The following is a 12,717-nucleotide window of genomic DNA, read 5'->3' on the forward strand; positions in this document are numbered from 1 at the left end:
GCCATTGTTTCTTTTGTTGTTAGTAGAATTTATAAGAATGAGATTTTCACTCTGCAGCAGAGTGTACACTGATATGAAACTTCCTGGCAGATTAAAACTGTGTGCTGGACCGATACCCGAACTCGGGACCTTTGCCTTTCGCGGGCAAGTGCTCTACCAACTGAGCTACCCAAGCACGACTCACGCCCCATCCTCACAGCTTTACTTCTGCCAGTACCTCGCCTCCTACCTTCCAAACTTTACAGAAGCTCTCCTGCCAACCTTGCAGAACTAGCACTCCTGAAAGAAAGGATATTGCAGAGACATGACTTAGCCACAGCCTGGGGGATGTTTCCAGAATGAGATTTCCACTCTGCAGCGGAGTGTGCGCTGATATGAAACTTCCTGGCAGATTAAAACTGTGTGCCGGACCAAGACTCGAACTTGGGAACTTTGCCTTTTGCGGGCTAGTGCTCTACCAACTGAGCTACCCGAGCACGACTCACGCCCTGTCCTCACAGCTTTACTTCCGCCAGTGCAAGGTTCGCAGGAGAGTTTCTGTAAAGTTTGGAAGGTAGGAGGCAAGGTACTGGCGGAAGTAAAGCTGTGAGGACGGGGCGTGAGTCGTGCTTGGGTAGCTCAGTTGGTAGAGCACTTGCCCGCGAAAGGCAAAGGTCCCGAGTTATAGTCTCGGTCCGGTACACAGTTTTAATCTGCCAGGAAGCTTCAAAATTTATAAGCTCGAAAAAATACCTCTGTCAGTTCTTAACATAATATTATTTGTCTTTGCATTATGCCACCTATAATACACACTGTAGTGGCTAAATAACCTCTTCATATCTAAAATAACATGAGAATCAATGCCAAATGGTCCATGCACAGCCCAAATTATGGACCACAGGCTGACATGGCAGAATTGTGCACCTGGTTGGAGTGTCATGGGTACACTGCACCTTCCCACTGTTCATCTACCCACCACCTTCCTTCTTTTGTGCATACCAATATAGTCCAGTTCTGTTTTCAGTCATGATGGGATGTGTTCATTTCCCGGATTCAATGTCGACACCTCTAACTTGTCTAATGAAGGGAAAGCACAAAGTATGTTGGTGATATGCTTCTTGGATGTGAACGTTACATTCACTGGCACAGTTGATAGTGTTAAAGGTCTAAATTAGATGTTGGTGCTGACTTGTTGTTCAATTCCCCTTCATTTGTTGTGCTCCGATATGATTCATTGCAGAATAGTTACACACAACTCTTTAGTTGTTTACACAGCAATTTTGTGCCTTTTCATCATGCAATATAGTACCACTGGTGATGGACAAGGGGTTGGTCACAGATCCTCTACTCCAAAACTGAAAACAAATGTTTGATTACATTCCAGTCAAGTGACTGAATCACAACAGTTGTTAGTGTATTCATTCTTTATGTCACATCACATGTAAACAGTGCTAACAGTCTGAATTGGGTCATTGTGATCTCGGATATATCCTTGTTATGGTACCATATTATGTCCTTGGTCACCTAAATATCACAGTTTTTTTCTTTATATGACTTCTGATGTCATTACAGCTCAGTAAAGTATAAAAGATAGAGTAAGTTAACTTATGCTTTTCATACAGAACACAGCTTTTTAATGAGCTAGGAACACAGATCAGCTAATGTTTACCAATCAGCTAATGTTTGTAACTGTAGTGATGAAAATTAGTCTGTACCACACTAGATACTCAGTCCAGTTGTCCATGCACAGATGAAGCATTTGCAGCTGTTAGATTGTTATTCATTGGAGCAGATGTATTAATAGAAACAGGACATAAACTATGAAGAGTACTTTATGAACTTCCAGCATGCTGGAAATTCATAAATGTTAATCAGTACAATGAAAAACCACCTGGAGTTCCAGATTTCACTTTCTCTAGTCACTCACTGACTAGTTTTGAGCCGGGCCCCAATTTGAATTCATCGTAACAGATAGTCAAATTGGTATTTCTGAAAATGTTAAAACCATGTCAAAAATTTGTAAATGAACAGTTACAGCCACTTTGGCTAGCAAGGTGTCCTGAAACTTGCGAGAGAGACTGCTGAAGAAATAAGGCAAGAGGGTTGCATGGCCATAACCAGGATGCTCTCACCAAAGCAGAACATTATCACTGAAGAAAGGAAAACTCTCATTTCCTTAAGAGAAGACACCGAAATAGTGATTTAACTGCTGAGAAGGGAAACGCTATTGTTCTTTTGCCTGCAATATCTTATATCGGTAAGACGATGGATTTACTGTGGGACTCAGCGTGTCATCGTCTCCAGAAGGATCCAACTGACATACTACAATGGAAGACAACCACACTTCTCAAATCCAGCCCGTTTCCCAAACATCTTATAAAGAGCTTAAGAGCACAAGTGCCTGTTCCACCACAACTTTATAGGCTGCCTAAGATCCATAAGGAAGGGATTCATCTTCACCCCTCATGAGTATAATATAGATGCCCTAACATATCACCTTTCGAAACATCTGGCTTCTCTTCTAAGCTTGATGGTAGGAAAATGTCAGCAACACATTCGAGACTCAGAAGGTTTTATATGCCTGAAGACTTTGCTTCTTGAACCAACTGATGTATCAGTGAGTTTCAATGTGGTCTCTTTGTTCACACGAGTACCTTTGGTGGATTTATTACAACTTATAGGAACTAAGTTGGAGGAGAACATCGTACTTTTTATTTAATGAACACTATTTTGAGCAGACTGATGGTGTTGCTATGCATAGCCCATGGTCTCCCATAGTAGCTAACCGTTTTATGGAAGACATTGAGGAAAAAACAGTTCAGTCAGCAGTGTTCAAACCTAATTTTTTTTGGAGGTATGTGGATGACACTTTTGTAGTTTGACCATACGGAGCAGCAAAGCTTCCAGCATTTCTGGAACACTTTAACTCCCGCTATCCCAGCATTTGCTTCAGAGAAAAAAGGGAGACCTTCCAGTCCATGGTGTCTTGGGTCCACAGAAAAGATGATGGTTCCTTGGGTCACAATATGTTTGGTAAACTGACTTCCACAGACCTATATCTACAAGCTACGAGCTGCCATCACCCATCTCAATGTAATGACGTGTTATGGATTCTTGTTCGTAGGGTTAGAATTGTGTCAGGTGCAGGGAACTTCTCAGCAGACTTAGCCATCTTCGCTCTGTGTTTGTACAAAATGGGTATTCTGATAAACAGATCCATAATGCTTTTAAACTTGGACACACTAAAGCTCAAGAACAGCCAGAAGAAACGGAGAACTCCATGAGGAGGGTTTTTACATCAGATAAAATGTGTCTTCTGCACTCCATTGCAAGTGCAAACTATGCTGGATTATGTTAAAGATAACCTAGGTCTAAGGAAACCAGGGATATATAAGTCCCGTGCCATAGTGGGAAGTCGTACATTAGCCAGCTCTGTTGAGGATAGATGCACTGAACATAGACGTCACATCAGACTGGATCAGCTGGAAGAGTCTGCTGTGGCTGAACATTGTCTTGACATGGAACACAGCATGAACTATGGGTAGACAAAGATCCTATTGCCTACTTCCATGTGTTGGGACTCCATCATTAAAGAAGCAGTCAAAATTCATATAAATAATGACAAGATCAATAGAGACACAGGATTTTAACTCGGCAAGGCATGAGAACCAGCATTGGTGGTACTAAGACATCACCAGCTGCAGATGAATGTATCTGAGTCAACACAGATACAGATGGAGAATCAGACCTACACACACTTAACCTGGGCACCAACACACTGCCCACCCATGTGCGCACTGGGCTGCTATTTGTGGCCTTGCTTTTCCTGCTTTTTGAATGCAAAGACTATGGCCCATTTCTCCAGCAGGGGACACTAGGTGTTACTGTGCTCTATGTTTCATCCGTGATGACATAGCCCCACCCCTGCCACCTGCACTTTTCTAGCAAGTCAGCCTTTATATTGGTGAGCCGTTGCAGCAACACGTCAGTAAGCATCTGAAGATGACGAGTAGCTGTCTTGTTGAAACAGTATCCGACTTGACACCCATGAATCGACGAAGCAGCTGGTACGTTGGGAAAGTCTCAAACAGCACAAGACTAAAAAATATCACACATTAGCTTCTGTTGGAAATAATTTTGTGTAAAATCACCACAAGACAAAAGAACTCAGCTAAATTGTGTACATCATCTGTGGAGAATACGCATGTCATGTTAGCTGTATAAAAAAAGCTGCTGTAGTTAAATTATCATATGTGAACAATTTGGTTGCCAAATTTTATAATAACCTTAACTGAAGACAATGAATGCAAGCAATAAAGAAACAGGATGAAATAAAAATACAAAATTTGGTAAGAATTTGGCCCAAGAAATTCATTTTATATTTAATTTTACTGAGTGTGATGGTATGATACAGAAATATTAGAAATATAGACCAGGCACTAAACCACTCTCCTTAACTTTGTTTCTTGTGATTTTATTTTCTATTTTTTAATTATCTGGTCTGATGCTTTCCTCGCCCCACCTGTCTAGCCATGTATTTTCTGCCACTAGTATTTTTTTCTGTGTGTTAATAACTGTAAATCTTGAAATAAAATAAGGTTTAGATGACATGTTATTAAAATCCCTTCATCTTTATCTCCCCTCGTCCACACAACTGATGTGTATCTCTCGTTCAGGGACCTTTCCTTACTTTTTAAACTCCCCAACCGATTTTGCTGTCCCCCCTCCCCCAAAAGCTGTTCTTTTCCCACAGTTATATCTTCTGATTCATGCTTCTTTTTCCTTAGCTATTAGTTTATGCACTTTTTCCCACTTTCCCTCCTCCAACTGTTAGCAGTCTATCTCATGTGCTGCCATTTGAGTCCTGCTTTTGGACAGTTTTCATGTGGAGTTATAAGATGGTGGAGAATTGAGTGTTCTGAATTTGAAAACCAGTTCGACAAGTCTTTAATAGATGTTTGGACTTGGTCACTTTTCAGTTATCGGAGAGACAATTACTTGGACATGAAAAATATAGAAAGATACTGGTGCTATGTAAAAACCAGCTCAAGCAAGCTTTTGGGGAGTCTGATTTTTTGTAAAAGGAACACAAGTATGTATTTGTGAAGAGTTAGTAAGATTGACTTGGAATATACTCTAAAGTGTCTGTGTATTCGGATATATGAAGCTCTGCTGTTGGTGAAAGTCACTCCAGGGAAGGGCATCAGTTAGATTTTGAAATCTGGGACTTTGATTGATTTCATGGCTATCTGCTGAACAATTGGAACCACACAAAGACCATCTATTGATCTACTTGATGGATAAGTAAGATTTTGTTGTGATAGAGAGAGGCATTGGCAAATCGCTACCATTAGTCTCCTGCAATGTAAGTATTTAGGTCTTGTATATAGTGCTCAGAAGGAGGGTAGTGAACTACCATTATATTATATCTGAATATGCAATTGTAAGAGATGACCAAGTAATGAAAATTCATACTTTTCAAAACTAGACAGAAAAATTTTTCCAACAAAAATGATATGAATGTCTAACATTGAATCTTTTGTGAAACTTGCCCAATGTAATTCTGTTTCTTCCAAACAGTTTTTACTTCCTATTGTAGTTTTGCAATTTAAATTCTTACTGTTTTTATATTTTTGCAGGAACCTGTTAGTGGCTCCCAAGACACTTCCTTCATAGCCGATGTTGTCAGAGAACACAATCTTGGTCATTTTCTTGAAGATTTAGTTCTGTCTCGGATACAGAAGATTTTACGACAGAAAATAGCTCCTGAATTTTGGAGCAAGTTTTCTGGAAGTGAAGGTGAAAATGAAGGCTTTGGAAGATTTAAAGATGCTGTGAATAATTTATACAACCGACTGCATCAGTTTCTCCCAATCCTGGAGAAACTGGAAAAATTACATGATCTGTCAGCCTCTAAGAATCATCTTGCCTTTGGTCAGAGATCTGTAGTGGAAGAATTTAAAGTTTTATTGAGGGCAACACTACATTCACAGCTTCCATTAAACCATTCTGCTATAACTGAAGATTTCTACAGGAGGTCATTTAAAGTATTCTGCAACTCTGATAAAACCGAATCAGGTCGGTTCTCCATCTACCAAATTTATTGATAAGAGTTCTAACAAAAATTGATTCTATTGGTTTTCTGGCAGTCTAATTTCTCATTATTGGCACATTACTATCATCTGGCTTGCAGTGCTCTGTATTCATCTCTAAGTGTTGTGTTAAATACATAAATATTGTGTGCTAAATAATGTGTATTAAACTGATATGCATATATGCACTAAATAGAATCAGAAAATTGTCCCACTTTGCATTGTTGAAGCTGTTGACACTTTAAGTGCAAATCCCATTAGTTGATGGGATGTGAAAATTTTGGTAGACTGCCGATCTTATCATTTGACCGGGTACAATTTCTCCTGTTTTTAAATATGAAATCATGCATATTGGCTAGCTTAATATGTCTTCATTGTGTTGCTCAGGAAATTTACCAGAGCAAAAAAGTTGGGGCTAATCTGTCTGATCAGAAGATGTCCTATGGGGCTTTTGAGTACAGAACTGTGAAATGGTGGAGGAAACTTGCTTTTCATTTGTTGTGACAAGTGTGAAATTAACTTCGATGCCACATTTATTGTTTGGTGTGTTCACACAGTGCAATCTGAGAATACACAACATCAAAATTGAACCGTGGCATGAATGTATAAAACAAAGAATAAGCACAAAGTAAAAAATATCACATCTACATGTAATTGCTGTACAACTTAAGCAATTCTAAGCATTGATACACTACACTGCACAAACACTATGCAACCACTACATCACTCCCCCCTCCCCAAAAGTGTTAATTCCATCTGCAAATATACTTGATCTGGTGTCCGGATCACATGACGACTGGTGTTGCTTTTGTGGAGTCATCAGCTGTAGAACTCAATGTTTGTGGGGGGTTATCAGCAACATGTGGCAGGGTAGTGGGTGGTTCAGATGTGTTCGTAAATGGCGTGATAGGTGATTTGTGTGCACCCGTATCAGAAGCACTAAATATTGGTTTTAGGTATTGAATGGAAACTGTTGTTGACATTCCTATGACTCTAAATGTTTTAACCCCTGCTGCGTACAATATAAGGCCCATCATATGATGGTTGTAGAAGTTTATGTACTGTGTCATGTCGAATGAACACTTGTTTGGAGCTTGACAAATCAGCAAAGACAAATGTCCGATGAGTCCCTCGCTCTCTTGCTGCAATAGGCCAGAGTTGTTGCATCTGCGTGCGTAACTTGCTGACGAAGTTTGATGAATTAGTGATAGTGTCTGGCATGCTGCACAGGAACTCACCTGGTAGTCTATTCGGTTGTCCATAGAGCAGCTTAGCTGCAGTTGTGTTCAGATCATCTTTGATGGCTGTGCAGAGGCCCAGCGGCACGATCGATGGTGTCTCAGTCCAATGCTGTGATTTGTGATGCCAAAGAGATGCTTTGAGCTAATGTAAACGTTCTATGAAACCATTCGCTACAGGGTGGTAAGCAGTTGTCCGGATGTGTTTCGTACCTAACAGGGTTGTGAGTGCCTTCAATAGATAAAACTCAAATTAACCACCCCGGTCAGTAGTGATACGTAATGGTACCTCAAAACAAGCGATCCACCCACCGAGAAATGTAGTGACAATGGTCTCTGCAGTAATATCAGACATGGGGATTACCTCCAGCCAGCAGATTGGTCTGTGACAGTCACACGGTAAGTACATTTCTCCAAGGGCAGCAACGGTCCAACAATGTCGGTGTGGACATTTTCAAACTATTGGTTAGGTGGAACAACATTCCGAGGAGTCCACTAACCGGTGTGGCCGAGCGGTTCTAGGCGCTTCAGTCCGGAACCGCGTGACCGCTATGCTCGCAGGTTCGAATCCTGCCTCGGGCGTGGACGTGTGTGATGTCCTTAGGTTAGTTAGGTTTACGTAGTTCTAAGTTCTAGGGGACCGATGAGCTCAGATGTTAAGTCCCATAGCGCTCAGAGCCATTTTGAAGTTCACTAACATGACGAGTGATCTTGTTACGCTGATAGGCTATGCACTTGTGAACAAAGATCTTACAGTCTCTGTCAGTGTTAGGCCACACAAGAGTTCTTTTCACCAAATGCACTGTAGCACAAACACCAGGATGAGACAGATCGTGTAGTGACGCAATTTCATAAAGGGTCACAGCTTTTATGCAGAGATGTCACAATACAAAAGCATGTTAACTGGAGGCATTTGAATGCAGCATAGCTGCAGGGTAGATGGCCAGGTCGAGACATTTCACAGTTTTTCATCAGGCTACTGTGCTGCAGCTGGTGCCGTGTATTTGATTGCCTTTGAGATCATCTCGGTTCGAGAGAGAGCATCTACTGGGGCATTAAATTCTCTCTCTAGAAAGTTGGTTGTAAACTGTTCTATGAAGTTCAGATGACAAAGGTGGCACGGCGATGCTTTGTCCGGGCATACACGTAATGCATGTGTCTGCAATTTGTGGTCCGTGATGAGAGTGAACTGTTTGCCTTTGAGCATGTATCTGAATTTTTTATTGAAGCATATTTCTCTATGCGGACAGCACGGTTGACACAGTAGACCGGCTCTCGACTTTCAAAGGACATCACCGACGCAGCATGCGGATGATGCGTGGTGCAGTTGGTGTGGTTGGTTTGCACTTGATGTCCAGTATTACATGGCATGGTTACTATGTTAGTTGCCATTGGAGAGAACAATGCAGTCACCAGAAATGTTGCAACAAGCATGAAATTAACTTTGAAGCAACATTTATTGTCTGGCATTTTCAAACAATGCAATATGAGAATATACAAACATCAAAATTCAACAACAGCATAAATATATAAAACAAAGTATAAAAACAAAGTCAAAGATATTACAGCTAAATGTATCACTGTGCAACTTGTGGACTTACATGCCTTGATACACTATACTGCACCAACATTATGCAACCATTGCACATTGTTTCCTTATGTGTATGAAGAATGCATGTGCTCTCCATAGTACAGTAAGAAAATAAGAAGTTACCTCTGTCTAAATACATGAAATTGTGGTGTGCAGAATTGCCAGTGTGTGAGGGCAATTCCAGAGTTCTGCTTGGGGCCAGCTGAGTAGGTTGTCTTCAGGAAACCATTTCCTGAAATAGATAAAACAAGAATTCAGAGGATGTGAAAAGTATGCTTAGCCAAAATGAAAAACCGAATTAGGGAAGGCTGCAGGAATAGCACAACATACAACACAGCGAGTGCAAAATTGCCATGTGTAAAGTACCATGTTTTAGAATGTATCATTAAAAAAATTATACTGTGTGAAAATAATGTGTAATAATTTATAATCAGTATTTTTGGATGTTTATTTTCAGTTATTGAAACTAGAATAGTAGATTATTGGGTTTAATGTGGTTGTTAAAAATTTTTGACTTTAGCGTACTTATACATTTCTTGCAAAATGTAATATTCCTTAAAAATACAAGTAAAATAAACTAAACATTCAAATAAACTGAAAATATGCAATCCAGGAGAAGTAGTGTCAGGCTTTCATGAAATGTTAGTGTCACAATTGAATGTTGGCTACTTTTATTAATAAAAAATATTGGAAATCCTTAAAAATAATTGGCTTTCGAAGAAGCCGTAAGCTTTATAAGGCCAGGAGTCAAAGTGTTAACAGTAGTGATCTGCAATTTTGCCACCTCATCTGAGTGTTCCCTGTCCTGTCACCCGCCACTTATACAGGTTTCCATGCTTTTCTACCATCTTCTCGCTGTGTACTTATTCTCCCCCTTCTTGCTGTCTAAATCATTTCCTCTCCTTCCAAACTGTCTGCCTGAACATTTCCTAATAAACAGTCTGTATTACCACAAAGTGAAGTATATGGTATTCATATAGTAGTAAAAGATAAGTAATTACAATATTTTGGAGGATATGTGTAAATTGTTATTAACTGAAACAAAAAATGAAATGTGGCACTCCCTAGGAAGATGCATTGTTTTCTTTGAGACTGAGTTTAATTTTATGTATCTAATAAGTAGATCTTTTTAGCCCTGTACCATAGTACAGTGTGGAACTATTTTAGCATCCGTATTGTTGATAGATTTTCTGTTTTTGCCAATGTATAACAATCACTCTTCATTGTTATAGTGCATTGTGACCCAGATTGTAGTATCACCTATTTCTGTTTAGGTTACAAGTTCCTCTCAACACTGGAAACTTCAACTTACCTAAATTGTAGGTGTCAGTGGAAAGAAATGCTAAGCCACAAGAGCATTTTTTGAGGAATTGGATGTTATATGTTCAGTTAAATTCAAAAACAAGGACATAAATACAACAAGTCCAAACAGTTTATGTAGTAGAAAGCACTTTCTAGCAGTACATGAGAATTTTACGTAACTAACATGTGGTGTATTGTGCACCGAGTGATGCTGATGGAATCAGATTAGGAAACTAGCTACTGTAAGCGGTAGATGATTTTTACTGTTTGATTGCTGAAGTAGATTATGACTGAAGTAGAAAGGCTATAAAATCCATACTGGCAATAGCAAGAAAAGGGTTGCTGAAAAAGAGAAATTTGTTGACTGAATATAAATTTAATTGTTAGGAAATTTTCTGAAGGTTGTACCTTGTAGAGAAGTACATTTGGCAATTAAGAATTCATACAAGAAGAGAATAGAACCTTTTCAAATGTGCTGCTACAGAAGAATGCTCAAGATTTGATGGAAAGAGGAAATAAATAATGAAGATGTACTGAATTGAAATGGGGAAAAAAGAATTTTATGGCACAGCATGACTAAAAAAAGGAATCAGTTGATAGGACGTGTCATGAGGCATCCAGAAATAGTCACTATGTTAGGAAGAGTGGGGCATAAAAATTACAAAGGGAGACAAAGGCTTGAATACAGTAAGTTAGTTCAGTAGATGTAGGTTACAGTTGTTATGCTGTGATAAAGGGATTAACACAAGATAGACCAATGTGGAGAGCTGCATGAAGTCTCTCTTTGCTCTGAAGACCACAACAACAACAGTATTTTAGGTTTACGGCTGTTACAGTACACCTTAAACACCTTTATGTTGCTCTTAAATTTCGACAATTAATTAGTTACATACATCATTGATCATTTGAATGATTCTTTCATTGAAATTATGTGGAATGAGTTGGTTGACAGGATATGTATACGTGATTAGTGTTAACATTAATGAACACACTATTTTTTTTAGTCCTTCTCATGCAATGGGGATTAAAAACAAGTTTTTTCCTCCCCTACCAGTTTTTATGTAGAAGTTCATCAATGGAATAGAAGGAGCTGTCCTGGAGAAATCATTTTAATTTAGATTTAAAACTTGCTTTGCACCTGTCAGACATTTTGTGTTATTGGGCAAATGATCAAAAATTTTTGTTGCTGACAGATTATAAGATTGTGTTGCTGGTGGCTATTGAGAGACACCTTAAAATTTGTCAGTTTGGTACATAGAATATGTCTTGTGGTCAGGAAATCACATGATTATCCTACCACCAGTAGGTGCCAGTTCATTTAGTGTCACTGGGGGTGCATATATAGCCTTCTGCTAGATGAACTAGCTTTACACCTCAAGGTAACTCTAAACTACCATAAAGAAAAACAGCGGAGGTCTCTATGGAAGATGAGTTCAACTTTATCAACACACAGACTAAAGAATGAATGGGACAAAAAAATAATAATATGCCCTGTATCACCCAAATATCACTGGGATATGAGCTGCCATACCAAGCATTATCAATGCTAAACAGAATTAGGACCAAACATAGCAGATGTGCATATTTATCTACACAAATGGGGTAACCAAACATCTCCACTTTGAAATTGTAGAGAACCACAGACCTTCAGACACCAGAAGGTCATATACTGGTAGTCCAGAAGACATCCTGCTGGCAGCCCAGAAGTTGATTAGTTTACATAAATAGTCGAGATGCTCATTTGTAATGTTTTATATTATGTGTATAATATTCTACATTGTTTTATTACCTGCAAATGTGTATTTTTTAATGTATCAAGAAGCCGTTTGATAAATAAATGATTGTGGATCTTAGGCTTTTGCTCTCAATGAAACAGGTGTTTTAAAAATAGCTATATAGAGTTTGTTACTTAATTGTGAATCTTCAAATTAATACAAATATTATATCAACTGTTTTAAAACAGTACGAGGGTCACTCCAAAAGAAATGCACACTGTTTTTATAAAAATACAGTTTTCATTCTGCATATGTGAAAATTTTACAATGTGTAGATACATCCTTCCCACTTGTTTTCAAACTTAGTTCAACCTGTTCCCGTGAGTGGCACCATCACAGCATGTCTTCAAGATGGCTGCTACACTTGACATTCTTCAGAAGCAACGTGCTGTCGTAGAATTCCTGTGCTGTGAAAACCGAGACAGTGGGAAACATCCCCAAGAGGTTGAAAAAGGTGTATGGAGTTGCTGCTGTCAATCGCAGTACATTTAGTCGATGGGCAAGCAGGTTACGTGATGAAAGCGGGCACGGCAATATTGAGGATTGTCCTCAGAGTGGCAGGTCTCGTACTGCACACACTCCAGACAATGTGCAGAGAGTTAATGAATTGGTGACTGCTGACAGGTGCATCACAGTGAACAAATTGTCACGCTACATTGGGATAGGGGAAGAAAGTGTTTGCAGAATACCGAAAGTGTTGGCGTTAAAAAAGGTTTGTGCCAGGAGGGTTCCCAGGATGT

At 39.3% G+C, this 12,717-nt stretch overlaps 1 protein-coding gene across 1 annotated transcript in view; it reads left to right on the forward strand.

Moving 5' to 3' along the window:
- The window catches only part of LOC124795152 (anaphase-promoting complex subunit 2), a 118,443-nt gene that overhangs the window by 2,154 nt on the left and 103,572 nt on the right, over positions 1 to 12,717 (forward strand). The window contains exon 2 of the mRNA XM_047259040.1: positions 5,619 to 6,057. Within this exon, the coding sequence (XP_047114996.1) occupies positions 5,619 to 6,057 (439 nt within the window). The remainder of the gene's footprint in view (positions 1 to 5,618; positions 6,058 to 12,717) is intronic.

This window comes from Schistocerca piceifrons, chromosome 4 (assembly GCF_021461385.2).
Source record: "Schistocerca piceifrons isolate TAMUIC-IGC-003096 chromosome 4, iqSchPice1.1, whole genome shotgun sequence".
NCBI classification, from domain to species: Eukaryota; Metazoa; Arthropoda; class Insecta; order Orthoptera; family Acrididae; genus Schistocerca; species Schistocerca piceifrons.